This window comes from Monodelphis domestica, chromosome 2 (assembly GCF_027887165.1).
Source record: "Monodelphis domestica isolate mMonDom1 chromosome 2, mMonDom1.pri, whole genome shotgun sequence".
In the NCBI taxonomy this organism is placed as follows: Eukaryota; Metazoa; Chordata; class Mammalia; order Didelphimorphia; family Didelphidae; genus Monodelphis; species Monodelphis domestica.
This window is the reverse complement of record NC_077228.1, coordinates 436,477,711-436,497,657: the sequence shown is the minus strand read 5'-3', so window position 1 is coordinate 436,497,657 and position 19,947 is coordinate 436,477,711. Positions and strand designations below refer to the sequence as shown.

Below are 19,947 nucleotides of genomic sequence, written 5' to 3'. Positions count from 1 at the left end.
TAAAGATACTCCACTCAATTTTGCAGTTGGGAGAAAAGCAGATCAGATAGATTGTGACTTGCCCAAAAGATTATAGAGCTAATATAAGTGGTCAAGCTGGAAACTGAATCTAGGTCTCCTATCTCTTACTGTAGTGGTCACTACCATATTTTTCTTAAAAGAACAGCAATTCTCTATTATTTTATTATGGGTTTGAAAAAAAACAACATTTCAAGCTACAGTTGGTAGCCTTCAACACAGCTTCAACAATTTGGTACAAGGAGGCAAATATTTTGTGGTCCCACACAGGTTTTGCTTGGCCCATCCATCAGCAGCCCTTCCAGGGTTTCACCTACACAGGTTGGGTCCATGCATGGGTGATTTCCCTCCCCTTAGACTTGCCTCCCCCCCCCCCCCCAGCCTCTTTGATTAAGTCTCCCAAGGCTTGTGGGTCCAAGAATCAGTTAAGTGGTACGCATACACACTCCAAAGGGAACAATGTTGGCCAGTTTGGCATGTGTGTCTAAGGAAGATAATCACAGATGAGGTGGCCATCAGATGTTGTTATTGTTTCTCCTTTTATTGAAGAGAACTGTTGGCATCACAGGTTGATGTCTTGACTCGTGAGGGCATTGAATGTAAGTGAGGTAGACTTGCATGAAGTAGTCAGCCTCACTCTTGCTTCCACAGTCCAGTGGCAAGACCAAAGGCAGGATGCCCAGAGATGGTCAGCTCAAGATGCAGTGGATGGATAGTTTACCTTGGCATCTTCAATATCTGCTCTAAGTGCCCTGTAGCCACCGGAACAAATTGTTCTCATCTGTCCAGTCCACCAAGGAGAGTTCACACATGTGGGGAAGACACCCCCTAAGTCACCATCAATTTGGGGGCTCTTCAGTTCCTCTCCACGTGGTTGAACGCACCCACCAGGATGGTCTTACCAGGGTGTGGACACTGCATGTGCTCCAGCTTCTTGGAGCCAGAGGTGAGAACTGGGGAACAGGCAGCCACCAAAAGTGGATGAGAAGTCCTGGAAAGGGCTTGGCAATCTGTCACACCAGAAGTGCAGAACCCATATACCCATATGCCTCAACTGGCACTGTAGCACCCACCACTATCAAACATACTATTGGAGACGGAGCATCAGACAGTCGTGAGCCAACTTCCATCGGCTTCCCAATACATCTCAGGTCAGTTCTGCTCCTTTGGAAAAAGCCCAGACTCCTTGCCATCACCTTGGACATTGTTGTCATTGAAGCTGCTCCAACTACCTCTGAAAGGAAGCATAATATATTTGAAGAAGATTGGGGCTCAGAAGATTTGGGTTCAAATCCTACCTGTGTCGATCACAAATGTACTGCCTATATTTGTACATATACACAAATGTACTCACTATATTTGCATGCCAACCTCCTCTCAGTCCCATTCAGTCATTCAGTGAGACAACAAACATTAATAAATGCATATTGGTCACATGAATTGATGGGGATATGATTGGAGATATAGACTCTAAGCGATTACCCTAGTGCAAATATTAATAATATGGAAATAGGTCTTGATCAACAACACAAGTAAAATACAGTGGAACTGAGCCTCGGCTATGAGCGGGGGGGGGGGGGGGGGGGGGAGGCGGAGAAGAAACATGAATCATGTAACCATGGAAAATATTCTAAATTAATTAATTAAATAAAAAATTTTAAGACAAAAAATAAATGCTTACTGTGTGCCAGGTACCATGCTAAATTCTTGAATTATGAAGAAAGGCAAGAAAAAAATCCATACCCTACACAAACTCACATTTTAATGGGTCCTTGAGGAATACACATTGACAATATTCCATACTGGCACCTTCATGACTTTGGGTAGCTAGTCTCTTGGGTCTGACTTGTATTCCCTCCTTAACTTCGTCTCTTGGGATCTTTAGAGTCTACCAAGGTGTAGCTTAGGTGCCACCTTACACTTGAAGGGTTTCCTGATTTCCTCCCCTCCCAGTTCTTAGGGCTTTCTACAACTTGAATTTTCCTTGTATTATTTCTATAGAGTGTCTATTTGCTGAAACCTGTTTGTGTCACATCCTTCCAGTAGAATGTAACACATTGAACACAAGGACTATTTTGTTTTTCTCTTTGGGGCCCCAAAAATTTTGTTGGCATTCTTTATTGGTGTAATTAGAATTTGTTACCCTAAAAACTACAATTCCCAGCATCCCACTCTCCTCACCTTACATGCTGACATAGGAAGGATATAAATTTGGTTTAGCCCCTCCTCTCATGCTCTTCTCTTCCTGTCACAGCTTTGGTGGAGTGGGCTTTCTAAACAGGAGAACTTAGTCACGTGGTCTTAATTTTGTTAAATAATTGTTTTTTTTACTTCTATTTCCTTTTTATTCCTTCTACTTCAAGTGATTATTAATAAATTTCATAAAATATAATTCTTGGAGTGTTGGATATTAACCTAAATTCTACATATTTTAAAATTAAATCAATAATCATTTATTACTATGGATCAGGGGCAGCTAGGTGGTTTGGTGGATAGAAAGTCAGGCCTGAAGATAGTGGGAGGAGTAGGTTTCTGGGTTCAAATCTGGACTCAGATACTTCCTATCTGTGTGACCCATAGCTAGTCAACTTACCACCACCCCCCTCCAGTGACCTAGCCTTTACCACTCTTCTGCTTTGTAACCAATACTTAGTATTGATTCTATGACACAAGGTAAGAGTTTTTTTTTTTTTTAAGCATTTACCATATGTCAAGCACTGTGCTAGGCACTGGGGATACAAAGAAAAAAATCAGTAAATGGAGTTGCACTGAATTTGGAAGTTCTTCAAGCATGATGCAAATGTAAGCTATAATTATCTAATTCAGTGGTTCTCATTTATTGGTTTGCAAAGCCCCAGAGGAGTCGTCAGGATGGTCAAGGGGTTCTCACTAAAATCTTTAGTGTTGCCTCCATCAGTAAGTGATTGTAAAGAATATTATGAGTAGTCTATCAAATTACCCTAGGGGTTCATGTTGCATTTTTGTTGTTGTTGTTGTTGAAAGGGTTTATGGAACAAAAAGTTCAGACCATTGATCTAATCTAACCCTTCATTTTACAGCTGAGCAAAGAGACCCTGAGCTGGTAAGTGATTTGCTGAAGGTCACAAAGCTAGTAAGTGGTAAAGGCAGGATGGAGAAGCCAAGCTTCCTGCTTCCAAGTCTAGTAGGCTTCCTCCCACTACTCACACTGTGCAATTCCCTCCATGCATTTCCATTTAATAACCCTTTTCTTGTTCAGGGCAGGTCTAGCTGTGCCTCTGGGTAGTTTTCTGAGTGTAAATTAGCTCATGTCTTTGGGGAAGTCAAGGTCTCACGCTCTGCTTTCTCCCAGGGGTCCACCCTGCTCCCTTTCAGGGGGCTGTTGCTAATGCTGTTCCTTTGCAGGGTGGTGGAGAATCTCATAGATTGCATCTCCATCCTTGCGGAGGAGACCTTTTCGTCGTTATTCCTTATTGGCTGCCCTGACCTTAATTTCACCAACATTGTTTCTGCACTATGTAAACACAAAGAAATCTAAATTTGTGCTGGACCACCTGGAATCTTTTTAATCTGGATAAATTTATGTCTACTGGAAAGTGTAATATTCATCTTGTTGGGAGGGTTATTTGAGTACAGGGACAACATTTAAAGGGCAGTTAAGGGCAGAGTAGAGGGCTGGACAAGGAGTCAGGAAGACCAACATCCGGAGTCTAAATCTGGTCTGGGACACTTACTAGCTTTTTAACCCTGAGCAACTCGCTTAACCCTGTTTGCCTCAGTTTTTTCACCTGTAAAATGAGCTGAGAAGGAAATGGCAAACCACTCCAATGTCTTTGCCAAAGAAACTGCAAATGAGGTCAGGAAGAATCTGACCCTAAAATAATTCAGTAATCATAATAGCCTCCTTCAATCTTGGGTGTTTGAAGTATTCTAGTGCTGATGGGCATAACTGAAGTCATATTCAAATTCCAATAGTATACCTTGTAAAAGTAGATGCGCTTGAGGCTATTTAGGTGGGTTTTCATTTTGTTTTGTTTTGTTATTGTGGACCTACAATTTTATTGCTTTAGGGAAATCCCATAGAATAAACCTTTCCATCAAAGTAGATTAGCCCCAGCTCTTCAGAAAGTTGCCTGGAGTATTGCAATGTTAAGTGACTTGCCCAGGGTCACATAACCATTTGGTGTCAGAGACTAGATTTGGGTCCTTGGCCATTGTTATCTACCACTACCACCTTTCCTAACTTGTTTTAAGCCTAACAAATTTTTCTAGGATCAACAATGTGGTCACACAATGCAGTAAATTCTTAATAAATGTTTGTTGGTAGAATAACTGACTTGTAAATCAGTCATTCTTTGAATCACTTCTTTTTAAGTTGGAGAATTAAATGCAACTGCTTATCTAACTGAAAATTTTATCCCAGCTAGATAACCTCCATAAAGCTCTCCATTCAGGATGATTCATGATTTCCAGATGGTTTCTATGGATATCCAGCTGCTCTCTGTTTTCATACCCCATAAGGTGCAAAAAGTCTGGGTGACCCAAGAAACCACCAGGATAATGAGTTTGTGTAGGGTCAGAGTTTTTCAGTTCCTATTTCCCTTGGAATACAACAATATAGTTATAACGATATTGAATTTAGGAAGAGAGAAATTCCAAAATTGCCTGCTCTAATAATCCACTAGATTACAGGTGAACAAACTTGGGAATGGGCTCTAAAAGTGGGCTCTGAAACAATTTTCCAAACGTCAATCTATACTTGAATTAATAATAATTATTCTAACTATGAAGGCTCGCTTCACGTAGGTACCTCAGACCTTTTCATGTGATGCAAAGGAAGTTTCATAAATGATCCATTGTGACCTTGTCCTTCTTCTGACCTCTTCCCTCAAAGACCCTTCAGCAGTCTTTGACGAACCAAAGCTATTGTTCTTTGTCCTTCTCCTGACCTCTTTCTTCAAAATCCCTTCATCAGTCAAAAACAGAGAAGGAAAAGGTCAAACCAAGTTTATAAAAAAAGGACCCAATGATAGAAAGTTAGTCAGCAATCAAAATATATTTGAATCTGATTCAATTCACAAATTCATCTTAAGGATGTTGGTGAATTTTTAAAGTTTCTCTTATTTTTCATTTCTTTTTGCTTTATTTTGTGACTTAGTTTTTCTGCCTCATCCAGGAGTTGAACTGCTTTATCTACTCACAGATTCAGTCCCATAACTGAATGGCACAGAAGCTTTGACCTGTTTTGTTCCTAACCTTGGCTGGTTCACCCTCTCCTCAGGCAGTCTGGTGTCCCCTTGCTTCTAGGTGCTTACCATGATGGCGCCAGGCTTAGTAGGGATATTGGATCAGCTTTAGCCCTACTTTAATTCAGACCTCTCAAACTCCAGTGATTCACCAGCCTTGGCATCCTCAGAATCAGGGATTATAGACATGTACCATCACCCCCGGTTTCTTTAGGAACTCCTTAGGAGAACACCATCAAGAATGTTGATTTTCTTACTTGACTCTCCAGAAAATTTAGCTTCAAATTATTCCTCCAGCATTTACCAGCTATGTGACCATGGAAAAGTCATTAACCACTCTCTACCTCAGTTTCTCTACCTGTAGTGTGGGGATTTAATACCTATAGTCTCCACCTCACTGTTTTTCTCTCCAACTCAAATGGGATAATGTATATCAAGAGCTTTGTAAATCTTTAACTATTATATGAAAATTGTTAAAATAGTACTCCACAATGGAGCATTTCTCTTTTATGTATTCAAAATCATTTGTTATTCCTGGGATTACATTTTTCAAATTTAGAATTTAGAGCAAGAAGAGACTTTAAAGATCTTCTAGGGAAGGCGATATGGAGAAGTAGAAATATTGCCGGATTTGGTATCAGAGAACCAAAGGAAAAATTCTTTGTCAAATGCTATGTGGGGGCTATTGGGCGAGCCATCTAATCTCTAGTCCCCTTTTACCTCATCTATAAATACCTAGATCTGTGTTTGAGAGCCTATGGCACGCGTGCCAGAGGGGAATGCTTCCTTTCCCCTCTCCATGAGGGCCTGAAGACATTTGTCACATCACCAGTCCCTTTGCCCAGCACCCCAGTGGGAGCACTTCCTCCCTCCCTGGTCTGGGGTAAGGCAGGGGGCTCACATACCACATGAGAGTTGCAGTTTGGGCATTCAGTTCACCATGGTTGACCTAAGTGTTGCTGAGGTTCTTTCTAGTTCTAAATTTTTGAACCTCTCATTTTACAAGTAAGAAAACTAAAAAGTTTATAGGTGACAGACTTGGTGGGTCATACTATTAGCAAATAGCATGAAATGTGTCACTAGGTCATAATATTAATAAATGGAAGATCCAGGAATTGAACCCAGGATCTCTGATCCAAGCTAAGGAAATGAATGACAATACAGATACCAAGTAAGCTATTTTATCTCTGTATTCTAGAACATTTGAAATGGTCTTAGAATTTTACATCGTTGAGGGAAAAAAAGTCAAAAAAATACCAACACTTAACTTTTGTTTTTTGACCTTTTTTGCATGAGAAGACAAATTGTCCGAAGTCAGACACTGGAGAGTTTGATGATGCACAATGTCACCTACTGTAAAGATCATTACACTGAATGGAAAGAAACTACTCAGTGCCCCTTGCCACAGTTTTCTGGCAATAAACCTTCGGTAAGAATTATCCCCTTTCACAAAAACCTAGAGTTAAAATATAAATAAATGGGAATTTTTTCTCTTATTTGATTAAAATAAAAGTATTTTGTGTCACTAACAGATACATTCAACTTATAATTGTCTACAGAGAGAAGGAGTTCAGTGAATTATTCAAAAAGACAAGAGATGATTCAGTCAATCTTGGTTTTCTTCCCTCCCCATTACTCGGTTTGATTTTTAAATGTTTTTCTACTCATATGAGAAAGTAGATATTCCCAATGTTCTGGGAATTCCCCACACTTCAAGTAAAAATGCAACCCCTTTAAAAGACATTACTCAAGAAGAACCTTATTTTCACCTTTTCTTCCTGGTCCTCCCAACCCCCAACCCTTTTTCCTAGTTCTTTTTTGCTCCTGAAAGGACAGGTAGACCTTAGTCAAGACCTTGGGACCACATAAAAGAGATATAATGAAAACAAATAAATTGAATAATAGAAGAAAAAGCAGACAAAATGAAAGTTTTGCCCCCCAAAATCACATAAATGGGATGAAAAATGCAAAGGAATCATCAGGTAATTAACTGACCAATAAATAAATAATATAAAACATTTACTTTTTTTTTTAATTCCCTCCTCATATCTTAAAAACCACACTTTAGGGCACTATAGTGCATTGCTTCAAAGAGGAAAAATGCAAGGAGAAATGTTAAAAAACAGAAGGAAACTGAAGAGACGTGTCCATTAGACTGTAGCTCTTTTAATGGCCGGTATAGATTCTCTCTATCTTAAACTAAACTATCGTTAGCCACTATCCAACCTGCATATTAATGAAGGACATGAATGCCTCTCTAAAATTTTCAGCTACAGTGTCTCCATAAAAAAATCAATACCCTCCAACGCACCATGAATACAGACCAAAGCCTGCTCCTTGCTGCATGCGCTGACATTAATTATCATTAAAGGGGGGAAACTTACCCATCTCTCTGTTAACTCTCTCCTGCCACACCTCCTTGCACACCCAAACTCATGTTGTCAGTCTTTCCCATTATTTTTAATGGATCCTGATTCAAAGCTTGTGTGGGCTGTACAATTACCGCTTGGCTGAACTGTGCAGTATTCTATCTGATGTCTCGTAGACCCTGAAAGGAAAAGGCATCCCAAGGACACAAAGAGGTTCCTGCACTCCACTGCATCATCCCTATTTTGTCTCTTTATTTCTTCTATTTCCATTCATCTCTCTAATGTCATTTAGCTCTTGGGTTCTAATTAACATAACTTCTATACAGACCAGTTCCCACTATTCCAAGAACCAGTTTCCATTATCTATCACCCCCATATTAATTAAGCCTATCAGAGGGACAAATTAAAACTCACACAACACTTCTGCTCCCCAAGACACCAGGTTTAAAGACAGGTGTTGACAGTAGTTCACAAAGATTTCTGAATCCTTCTTTGCCAAAGAAGGGGTCTTACCATTTTTGTTTGAATTTTTTGTGATTTAACAACACTTCAAACAAAAGTTTTAGCTGAGTCTGAACAAAGCACTTCAAATAGTCTTTTCTTACACTATGTTTTATTTTCAGATAAAGGCAAGAAAAATTCAAGGAGTAGAAATATGAGAAACTACTGCTGTTTGACTAGTGCAGTTTCATCCCTGATCGAGAGTTACAGGAATTTGAGAAACATTTTCAGTTCTCAGGGACAAAGAACAATTATAAGAAATTCTAATGTCCCATGCACCACAAAATCTTCCTAGGGAATGTCACCAAAAAGCACCCCAAATCAACTTTTTTAGGCATTCAGTCCTAGACCTTAGGACAATGAGCTACATGGGCAGAGATTCCAGAGTGCCATGAAAATACTACTGTAGAAGTATCTAAAGACTTTGAGGACACTGAAAAAAATGAAGTGTCACATTGGAAGATACTTTAGAGACCATGTAGGTTAATATCTTTATTTTAGATAACAGGAAATTTTGGGTTGAGGAACTACCTAATGTTATGCTAAGACTAGAAGATAGCCTTACTTTCATCAAGTGTTTTTTTTCCCTGCTACATGTTGGCTTTTTTTTTAAATTCAATCCTTTACTCAATCTATCAGTTACTTCTGGATATCTTGGTAGTCACTTTCTTGAAATTATTCTTCATACCAGGGTTAAATTAAAATTGATTAGTACTAATATCAGTGACAAAGTGCTTTACATCTTTTATTTGGTCATCACAACAATCCTCTAAGATAGGTACTATTATTATCCCTTTTTATAGACAAGTTAATTGAGGCTGAGAGATTGAGATTTGCCCAGGATCAAAGTTAAGTATCTGAGGTAAGATTGGAACTCATCTATCTGACTCTCTGTCCACTGTGTCACTTATCTACCTGATGATCAAATGCTTAAAGTGTGACTAAAAATAAGTTGTCTCCTATAATAACTCATAATCCAAAATAAAAACCGAACTCAATATACAGGGCATCTTTTTAAAGAAATTGAGGGTGAGAAAGTGGTAGAAGGAAGAAGGTAGAGATCCTAGTGTAGGAGTGAGAGGACATTTAAATTAAAATTAAATTAATGGAAAGAATACTAAAATAATGGAAAAAGGGAGGAAGATATAGTAACAATTTCCCTATCTTTTCAAATAAATCTGCCTAATATGTAACTGCATTAGGTTCCTCCTATGAACAATGTACCATATACTCTTTGAAGAGGCAGCATGTCAAGGTGGAAAGAACATTGCACATGTATTTGACTACTTGCCCCACAAGTTACTAGCTCTAAAACCACCTCTCTAGGACTTTCTTTTCTCATTTGTATAAGAGATTTTATTCTTTTTTTTTAAACCCTTACCTTCTGTCTTAGAGTCAATACTGTGCATTGGCTCCAAGGCAGAAGAGTGGTAAGGGCTAGGCAATGGGGGTCAAGTGACTTGCCCAGGGTCACACAGCTAGGAAGTATCTGAGGCCAGATTTGAACCTAGGACCTCCCCATCTCTAGGCCTGGCTCTCAATCCACTGAGCTACCCAGCTGCCCCCAAGAGATTTTATTCTGTAACTGACAAAATACATTTTTTTCCTGCCCAGATAAATGCATTAAAGGGAGTACAATGGAGGGAAGAAGAAGATTGTAAAAGATGTCCTGTGAAAGGGCCAAACCAGCTGGAGGGAAAAGGGCTCCAGTGCTCAAGAACAAGGAAAAAAGGAATCTTGATGTGATCAGTCATATCTTAATGGAGTTTAGATAGTAACTTGTCTATGGTTTCCTTTTTATTCCTTAGCACCTACAAATGTAGGGAATTGTCTGGCAATCTATCCTATATAAATATATGTTCATGTGTGAATGTATTTCTTTAAAAGTCAAAAGATAAAAAATCTAGATGAATAGGGCTGAGTAATAATTGAGTTGTCAATCAGGTAAACCAATAATGAGATTCAGACAAAAGGAAAAATGAGTAAAAATTCAAAAGAAGGTCATAACATACTAAATAAATATTATACTACAAAAGAAAATTAACCTCAAATCCTCAATACAAAAGGAAATCTAATTCCCCAGAAATCATGGAATAATTGCCAAAAAAAAAAGAATGATTCAAAAGAGAAATCAATCTTATAAAAGTTCTTAAAATGGAAATTATAGTTGATGCCAAAGCCCATAATGACAAGAAAAATTGAATAGAGAAGTTAGAACACATAATTGAAAAATTCAAAGATTTGATAAAGAGAGGCAAAATTGCAATTAAAAAATTAAAGAAAATTTTTTGAAGAGAAGCAAAGGCAAAAACTTTGCAAAAATACATAAATTTTTCTTAAGTCAAAGTGACTTGACCTGGACCACATTACATAAAAAAATTATAAACCATAAGTATCCGGAGGAGCATATAAATTTTAAAACATTATCATATCAAAGGAAAGAGTACAAGAAAATTGTAACTTTTAAATAATCATTTATCCTGTCCATGGATTAACTCTTGAAACTCCAAGGCATATTAGGGTTGAATTTTTAGAATCTTAGCACCAAATAGCAAAGTTTGTAGACAATTAGACTTTCCGCTATGAAAGAAAATCACATTTAAAAGATCAAGATAATTCTAAAAATATAAGAAATCAAAGAATAAATGGAATGATCTATTCATAAAAAGCAAAAGACAACTTAAAAATAACACATCTTGCAAAACTGAGCCTAATCATTAATGAAAAAGATAAACCTCCAACAACAAAAAGAAAATTTGAATCACCCTTGCCCCCCAAAAGATGCAAGCAGGCTTTCCGGTTTTCAAAAACCCTAAACAATAGAAGCACATCTCCCATATATTTTCAATTGCTTTAAAAAAGAAAAGAAATAGTAGTTAAGAGGAAAGGGAGGAGGAATTATTAAAGGGCAAGAAATATCAATTTGCTAAAGAGTTTGAATCAGGTAAAGGAAAGGAGGAAAAGTAGAATGATTATTTATTAATTAAATTGCATGCTCCCCTATTAGCAAAATAGTATCTTTTAGGTTAAGGCAAACATTGAGGTATTACTAAAGTTGAAAGAGAGAACAGGAGCCAGAAAAGAACAAGAATCAACTCCTTCTCTATTGGTCCCAGAGGTGAATTAAAAAGGAACAAGAGGGAAAAAAATTTATATATCAGTAAGAATGTAGGATTAGGAGAAAGTGGAGTAAAAGGAGTGGGAAAGAGTGTCTGAGTTAGAGGAGGGAGGATTGGAAGGTGACACTTATCATAGCAGAGAAAAGAAAATTATACCATTAAAATAGATCATTCGAAGAGTAGGTATAAGAGACAGTGCATTCACAATGGCTTTCTTCTGGAGGGAAATGGGCATAATAGGTGGCTGGCTCCTCTGAGCAGTGGATCCCATAAACTAGGGAAAGGGATTTATGGGTCAAGAGGAGTATTTGGCACTGAGAATGGTAAATTCAGAGAAAGGGTAATATGATGTTCAGAGCATCAAATGATAATTGAAAGGACAAAGGGTAGACCTAGTTATTAAAACTTCTGATCGCTAAGCTTTCCTTGCAACACTGCTTTCTTCATGATATTTCTAACAATAAGGCATGTCAAAAGAAAGGTTCCACACAAAATGAGAGAGAAAATAAGTGAATGAATGTATAAACAAATATATAGATAAGGGGAAGCAAAAATATGATGACATCTAAAAATACATTAACAAGGAAATGACATAGAAGAAGAAATTCAGATTTGTTAGACCAGGAAATACTTTGTGAGGTACATAGAGAAAATAAAGAAGAAAAAATGAAATGTATAACACAATGCACAAATGTAGTAATCTAATTTTCACTAGCCTAGAGGGGATAGATATGAAAAATGAGTACAAAGTAAATGAAAACTTCTTGAAAAAGAGTGCAACAAAAATAATATTACATAAGCTAAGGTTGTGGAGGAGAGGAAAAGATTCTGAATCATGTATAATTCTGAGTGAAAAGGGGGAAGAATGAAAAAAAGGAGTGAGAATGATGAATGAATTAATAAATAAAACAAAGAAATTAATAATTTAAATAAATTCAAGGAAAGTTCAATGGGAATAGAAGGGAGCCTGTGGGAATAGAATAGCATCAAAAGGATATAAGCAAAGTTATTTATAAGGACAGAGGGCTAACTTAAAGGAGGAGGGGCCTAAAAATCAGTATAGAAGAAGTAAGCTTAGCCAATGTGTAACCTAAAGTGTGAATAAATTAAGTAAGCCAATAAAATTTAAAAGGAATGACAGAAATTATAAGAAAATAAAATTCACCAATTTCTTGCATGCAAGAAACACTCATAAAAGGCAAATGTACATATGAAATTAAAATGAAAGTTTGGAATTTTTTATAGACTAATTTTCCAAATAGGCTAGAGTTGAAAACTTATGAACATGAAACAAAAATAAAAAACATATAATATCAAAAGAGATGAAGAATATTATATTGCACTTATAGGTTCAATGAATAGGTTCAATATTGCTATTAAAAATTAAAAAATATATGAGGGGATAGGCTAATTGAATCAGTGACGTGAGAGTCAGGTCTGTAGATGGGAGGTTCTGGGTTCAAATTTGACCTCAGAAACTTCTTAGCTATGACCCTGGGCAAGTCACTTAACTCCCATTGTCTAGCCTTTTCTGATCTTCTGCCTTAGAACTAATACCAAATATTAATTCTAAGATGGATAAAATAAAAGTATATGAACCAAATGGCATAGCATCTAAATCTATAACTGAATTGCAAATAGACAGTACATAAATAATCATACAAGACTTTAGTGCTTCTCTCAGCATTGGATGAATCTAACAGATTTTTTTTTTACAAAGGAAAATGTAGAACTGAAAGTGTTGTTAGAAAAGTTAAATTTAAGGGACTTATGGCATCTTCTGAATGGGGACATTAAAGAACATCCATATTTCTCAGCTTAAAGTAGCATCTTTACAAAAATAGAACTTTGCACACAAAAATTATAAATATAAAAGGGAAGAAATATTAAATATATACTTTCCAGCCTATAGCAATAAAATAGTAACAAATATAAAAAGATACAAAGCTAAAGGAAGATTTAGTGATGATATATTGAATAATATGTCAAAAAATAATTCAAGGAAATAGTATCTATGTGAAAGAAGATGATAATAGTGTAATAACATAACAAATTTGGGGGTAAGGGGCATGGCTACAGCAGCCCCATAAGAAAAAAATATATCTGAAAGCAAAATTATTATTAACAAAAATTATATATTAACAAAATAGAAAATATTAATGAACTGAGTATGCATATTTTAAAACTAAAAAACCAACAAGAGGCAAAATGTTATTATGGATAGGGCATTCAAATTAGAGCTTCTTAATAAAAGTTGGCACTTTTAAGAGTAGTAAAATAAAAGGCCTTTAGCTAACCCATTTTCTTTTTACAAAAAGAGGCAGGAAAAATGAGATGTTGGACTCAATGATCTATAAGGTCTTTTCCAGCTCTAACATTATGGGTACCAGAGAAATAACAAAATATGAGGCAAAATTCCTGCTTTTTAAGAAGTTGATCATTTAAATAAGAAGTTGATATTTATCTAGATAATTTGGTCCAAAAATATTCCACATGAATATAAATTATCAAAAAGAAGGAATGGTTTATTATATTTAATTGACAAATGAGAGATTGGATATTTGAACCTAAGGAAAACGTACCATGTTTAAAACTTCAAGTGGCAATAAAATTTAAATAATAGTCCATGAGTATGTTTTCTAGTGTTTCTACATCTGCTCAATCTAGTTCTAGAGACTCCCCAGATTTATGTAGAGTTAGAATTGCCTCTTCCCTTCACTTCTACTCCCTTTCTTGTCCATGTCTCCTCTATGATTTTTCCCCTTTCCTCTACCTCCACCTCATGATCTGCCCCCCACCCCACTCAAGACCAATGGGGAAATGATTCATTTCTTATTTAGTTCAAGACATTTTGCTGAATCCTTTGGGGAGGGGTTTAAATGTAGAACTGAAAAATGTAGAACTGTAGAAACCCAAATCTTTGGTGGATAAGGTTATGAGATGTGTTGAATTTTAGAAGAATTTTGAATTTTAGAAGAAAGTAGATATAGGTAAGGTAGGAATGTTGACTTTTGAGGGAAGAGTAGATCCAGAAGCAAACAAAAGAGACAAAAAGAACAGCAAGAAAGAAAAAAATGTAGCTACAGCAAAAGTAAAACAGAGAGACTTTAGGCAAAGACACAGGTCAGAAATCTGAAAAGAGAGAGTTATGGAAGATTGCAAAAGTAAAGCAATAAATCAAAAAGTGCTTATCGGGTTTCCAGTATGTGACTAACACTCAATTCAGTGTTTTGGGATTGCCTTTATCCACAAGATGATGTGAAAGGTGCCAGGCCAAAATAGACAATGTGTGGTGAATAAGTAGCTTTGACTTACAAGAATGTTTCTTTGGGAAATTTACAGAGGACAAATTTGCACAACCAAGGTTAGATAGAGTAGAGCAGGATCATGAGGTCATAGATGTAGAGATGGAATAGACCTCAGAGGGTATCTAAGACAATACCTTTGTTTATAGATGAGTAATCTGAATCTCAAGCAGATTCAGTGACTTCTCCATAGTTGCAGAGGCAGTGCCAAGAGGGAAAAAAAGATTATTCAAAGCCACATCCAGTGATCTTTCTACAGTGCCATAAGTATCTTGTGAACTGTTCTGTGCAGTTCAGGTATCACTACTACATGAGGATTTCCTTCCCAGCTATTAAAGTTCTTCACCTTTGACTTTATTTCATATCTCTTTATATGTGTTTCATATTTGCTTATCTTTATATATGTTATCTTCCCCCAAGGAAACGGAGGCTCTTTGAGGGTGGGGATTTTTTTTGGTTTTGTCTTTATATGCCCAATTATTAGCACATTGTAGGTCCTTAATAATTGTTTATAAATTGAAATAAATAAAATTTGGTCAGTGGAGGTTGAATATTCTAACCTTCTTGAGATCAGGGACCATATCTTATACCCATATCTTACACTTTTCCTCTATTACCATACTTAATATGTAAAAAAGGACAACAATTGGCCAGTCCATTCAATCATTTATCTAAAAAATATGTATTTATTATTTACTGTTTAAAGGCTATAAGAATTACAAAAAGAAAAAGTCTCTGTTCTCAAGGTACTTATACTTCAATTGGAACTAAACCAATTGATAATAGGATTAGTCCAACATTTTTTTATGGCTCACATATTTGAGTGGACCACAGTTTCAAGATCACAGTTTTCCTGATAGTTACTCAGTCTTTTCTGTTGATTTGGTAAGCATGGTGGAAGAATACTATGTAATGAACTTAATGTTTTACATTCCATGGAGTGGTATGTGTATAAGTAAACCTTCAACTTGTAAGGCAGCACAAGCCAAAGCTATTGATTAGTATAATGTTATCAAGTAATGAGTTTATTAATGTTTCTTTGTAAACCTTTGACTTTGGTGGAATTGAAATCATTTATAATCCTCTCTCAATCAAAAAAGGCTTTCAACTTTCTTATCTCTTTGAAAATTCAATTTTTTTCTTTTTATGTAACAGTATTATTGATCAAGTAAGCATAAATATCAATACCAACATGTTTAATCCCTTAAATAAGCACTTCCCATGGATTTTAGAGATTAGTTGAATAGTTTAGCATTTAGAACAAGGAGATCAGTTATTAGATAATCAGTGAGTGTTACTAGAGAAGCATCCTAATCCCACTATATCATATATTGTCTTGGTTCAAAGTGAAAATATTGGGATCAGATTTTCAGTTCCTTTTTCCCCTTTTTTTCTCTACAGGCTTGGAAATGGGTTTTAGGCCCCATGGTCTTGTATATGTGTGAAAGGATAATTAGGTTCTGGCGATTTCAACAGAAAGTTGTCATTACTAAGGTATGTATGCAGCTTTATGTAGGAATAAAAGCCAGAGTGTAGATGAAAAATTTTTATTAGCCCAAGTTTTAATTTGCCATTTTTATTGCAGAACTGTCTATAATTTAAAGGCTCATCTTCTGTTCTAATAATTGCTTGCATCCTGAGCATCTTTTAGTGTGACTAATTTTATAGAAGAGAAGGTAGGTCTAGTGATCAGAACAGTTTACGGAATTCTGCCAATGGTTTATGAGGCAGTAATAGGGATTCCACCATATTTCTTTTCACTTCAACTTCTTTTTCTGAAAAATACTTATACTTGCTACTGGAATGACATTTTTGACTTGGACTATGAACTGGTCTCATCTTTACCTACCTTCCTGCTCCTACTCTACAGACACAAGGAAGCATCACTTTTTTTGTTTTTGTACAAAAAGGAATGTTTATGATTCCTATTCAGAACCACCTGACAGATACACAAAGAGAGTAGTTTCTTTGAGATCCAGAAATTGTAAGTAAATATTGAATTTTTTCTCCTCAAAGGCTAGAGAAAACCTAACTGTAAGAGTTCTCACATAGTCAAACTCTCTTTGTATAAAACTCTCTTGCATAATATATCCAAGTAGTCATTAAACCTTTATTTGGAAATGTCATTGGAGGAGAGGGAACCTATTCCCTTATGAGATAATTTCATTTTTGGATGCTTATACTTGTCACAAATGTTTTCCTTATTTAAAGTCTACACTTACCTCCTTCATACATAACTCATTTCATCCTTTGGAGCCAAGCCCAAGATCAAGAACATAGTTTTAGGACTTGATGTGACTTCCCATGTCATTTTTTTTCCAACACCCTCATTGTTTTTACAAATGGATAAACTGAAACCCAAAGATTTTAAGTGATTTGCCCAACTTTAAGCAAGTATTAAATAGCAGTGTTGTGATTTGAACCTAGGTTTTTCTGATTCAAAGTTTAGCATCTTTTCTTTTACAGATAATTTGTCTTTCCTTCAAGTCTCCTCCTCTCTCAGTTAATTATTCCCATTCCTTAAACTGATGATTATATGATTTTATCTGAGTATTCATCACTCTTCTGGTTATCCTCATTTAAATGCTTTCCAGCCTATCAATGTCTTCCCTAATATGTAGTAATTAATCCTGAGTACCATACTCCAGATGTAGACTGACCAGGGTAGTATATGATGGCACTATCTTCTCCCTAGATCTAGATATCATTACTCTTAATGCAGTCTAAGATTGCATTCACTTTTTCAAATACCATATTATAATCTTGCTATCCACTAAAAACCCAGCCGTCCAAGTTATGCATTTGAAAGTGTTTTGTTGAACCCAAGTGTGTATGCCTATGTTTATTTTTATTAAATTTCATCTTCATAGACTATAGACATAGACTTCATAGACATAGATCAAGTGTTCTAGGAGGTCAATATATTTGTGGATTCAGGTAAAGAAAAACAAATATTGGTGCCACATTGTCCTGAAACCCAAAGCCAAAACCAGTAACTATCTGTCTGTCTATGTAGACTTTTGGGTCAAAGAAAAGACAGAGAGAATACAGAGTTTATTTCCCTTTGGAGTTTGAGGAAAATACAGTGTTAGATTGAGCAGCATGATTAAGAAGAGTTAAAGGTTGAAAAATGCAATTTATTTAATAAAACTAAGTAAATAAAAAACTAAAAGTAAAACCAAATTATATTTAGATATAATTTGTATAAATATGGGTTTTAGGTTATCATTATTGCTATGTAATAAAGAATTCTATTTTTATAAAAGGAATATATTTGCAGTAGAAAATCTGGTTAATCTGTAGTTGATTTAACTCATTTAAGCACATCTCTGGGGAAACCTAAGAATGTGCGTCATGTAGCCATAATCTAAGAACTACTTTCACCTAGCTAGGAGTTACTCACATTATAGATTGGGTAACCTACTTAGAAAAAAATAAACAATTTCATTTCTTTTTCTTCTTTTTGAAAACATAAACCTTTAAAATGATTCTGAATGCCATAACGAGTTAAAAGCACCTTATACCTGCCTTCACCAACCACTTCATTCTTTCTTTCCTATAATTAAACTTAAATGAAAAGGCAAATTACTATCTTGTCACGATTTAGGTGGTAGCTCATCCGTCTGAAGTCCTGGAACTTCAAATGAAAAAGCGTGGTTTTAAAATGGAGCCTGGACAGTACATCTTTTTGCAGTGTCCTTCCATTTCCCATTTGGAATGGCATCCTTTCACCCTCACCTCAGCCCCTGAGGAAGATTTTTTTAGTATACATATACGTGTGGCAGGTGATTGGACAGAAGCTTTGTTTAAGGTTTTTGGAGCAGAAGAAACATCATTTAAAGAGCCCTGGATGCTCCCAAGGTTAGAAGTAAATTTCATTTTAAAATGCATATGTATATATGAATTAAAAATATTATCTTCAATATGTAAGATTACAGCAATAGAAAGCAATAGCCTTCACCAAGGTTGTGCCACTTATTAGCTGTGAGACTCTAAGCATGTTATTTAACCTCTCTTGGTCTCAATTTCTCCATCTATAAAATAGGCATAACAATAGCATTTACCTCTCAAGGTGGTTATGAGGATCAAATGAATTAACATGTGTAAAGTACTTTATAAACTTTAAAGTGTTACATAAATATTAGCCATTATTATCATCCTTCTGGCAGTTAGATTAAGAATCGAATTTGCTTAATGTAACAGATGTCACAGTATAATTTATTCATTTTTGATATGATCTCATAAACAATATGTTAAGTTTTTAGAGATTAAAGTACCATTATCATGGGAAATGTGTTACTGGCCCAGTTTTCTCTGATGTAGATAAGGTGCAATGATTTCCCTGAGACCAGACTTTGTAGTGTATTTTCAAGAAATCCAAATGAATGGTTTCCATTACGCTTGAATGACATACAATATACCTGCTCAGTTTGTATACACTAAATCTTCTGATTAAACAAGTGAGAAAGGAAGGGAATTGCATTCCAAAAGGGCAATATAGGTCTTCCAACTCACCTTAGTTCTTCTGCTTTTCATTTGGCCAGCTTAAGATAAAAAGAACTTATTTCTCTAACCTTGATTCCATGGACACAACTTCCAATGACTACAAAGCGAGTCCATCACATAGGAGAGACAGGAGGTGCCAAAATAAGTCAATATCTGTCCTTTCACCAATTGAATCTGCCCATAACGACAGCCTCATTGTCACTACAAGGAAGCAGCCCCATACATCTTCAAGTCAAGTTTCAACTCCCCAAATAGAACAATCTTAAACTCATAGGTTTGGTTTGGTTTTGCTTTCTTTTCTTTTCTTTTTGGACTGAGCCTGTTATTTCACTGGTTTTATGAAGTTCCTAGCAATGAAATTCCTTGACTGATTACTCAGCTATGCTCTTTACCCTTACATTAAGTAGATATTTGAGAGGGGGAGGGAATGGACTAAAAAAAAAAGCATCCTTAAAATCACATTTCCTGCTACAGTTCTTGAATATTAAATGGTATTTTACTTTGTATCTTTAGACTGTCAGTGGATGGACCATTTGGAGCTGCTGTTACAAATGTTTTTCACTATCAAGTCAGTGTGTGCATTGCTGCTGGAATAGGAGTCACCCCTTTTGCCTCAGTTTTGAAATCTATATATTATCAAAGTTGTGCTCCACATACAGAGCTGAAACTGAACAAGGTATGGAGAAATCATTCATGTAGACCTTCCCTGGGTAAAGTGTTCAGCCTCCTTATATCATCTGCAGATTCTTGGGGAGGATTTTAATTAACTACAAGGGATAAACTCAAGGATCCTTAACTATACTTATGTTCTTAAAAATCTCCATTCAGTATTATATTTATGAGAAGGGTTATGTCTAATCTTGTTAAAGATGACAAGACATAAATTTTATTGCTCCAATGCCAT

The 19,947-nt window shown here is 35.9% G+C and overlaps 1 protein-coding gene across 1 annotated transcript in view; it reads left to right on the top strand.

Moving 5' to 3' along the window:
* NOX3 (NADPH oxidase 3) overlaps positions 1 to 19,947 on the top strand; it is a 104,868-nt gene that overhangs the window by 40,706 nt on the left and 44,215 nt on the right. Inside the window, exons 5-8 of the mRNA XM_007484802.2 lie at positions 6,543 to 6,672; positions 15,939 to 16,031; positions 18,145 to 18,398; positions 19,557 to 19,719. Coding sequence (XP_007484864.2) covers positions 6,543 to 6,672; positions 15,939 to 16,031; positions 18,145 to 18,398; positions 19,557 to 19,719 — 640 coding nt within the window. The remainder of the gene's footprint in view (positions 1 to 6,542; positions 6,673 to 15,938; positions 16,032 to 18,144; positions 18,399 to 19,556; positions 19,720 to 19,947) is intronic.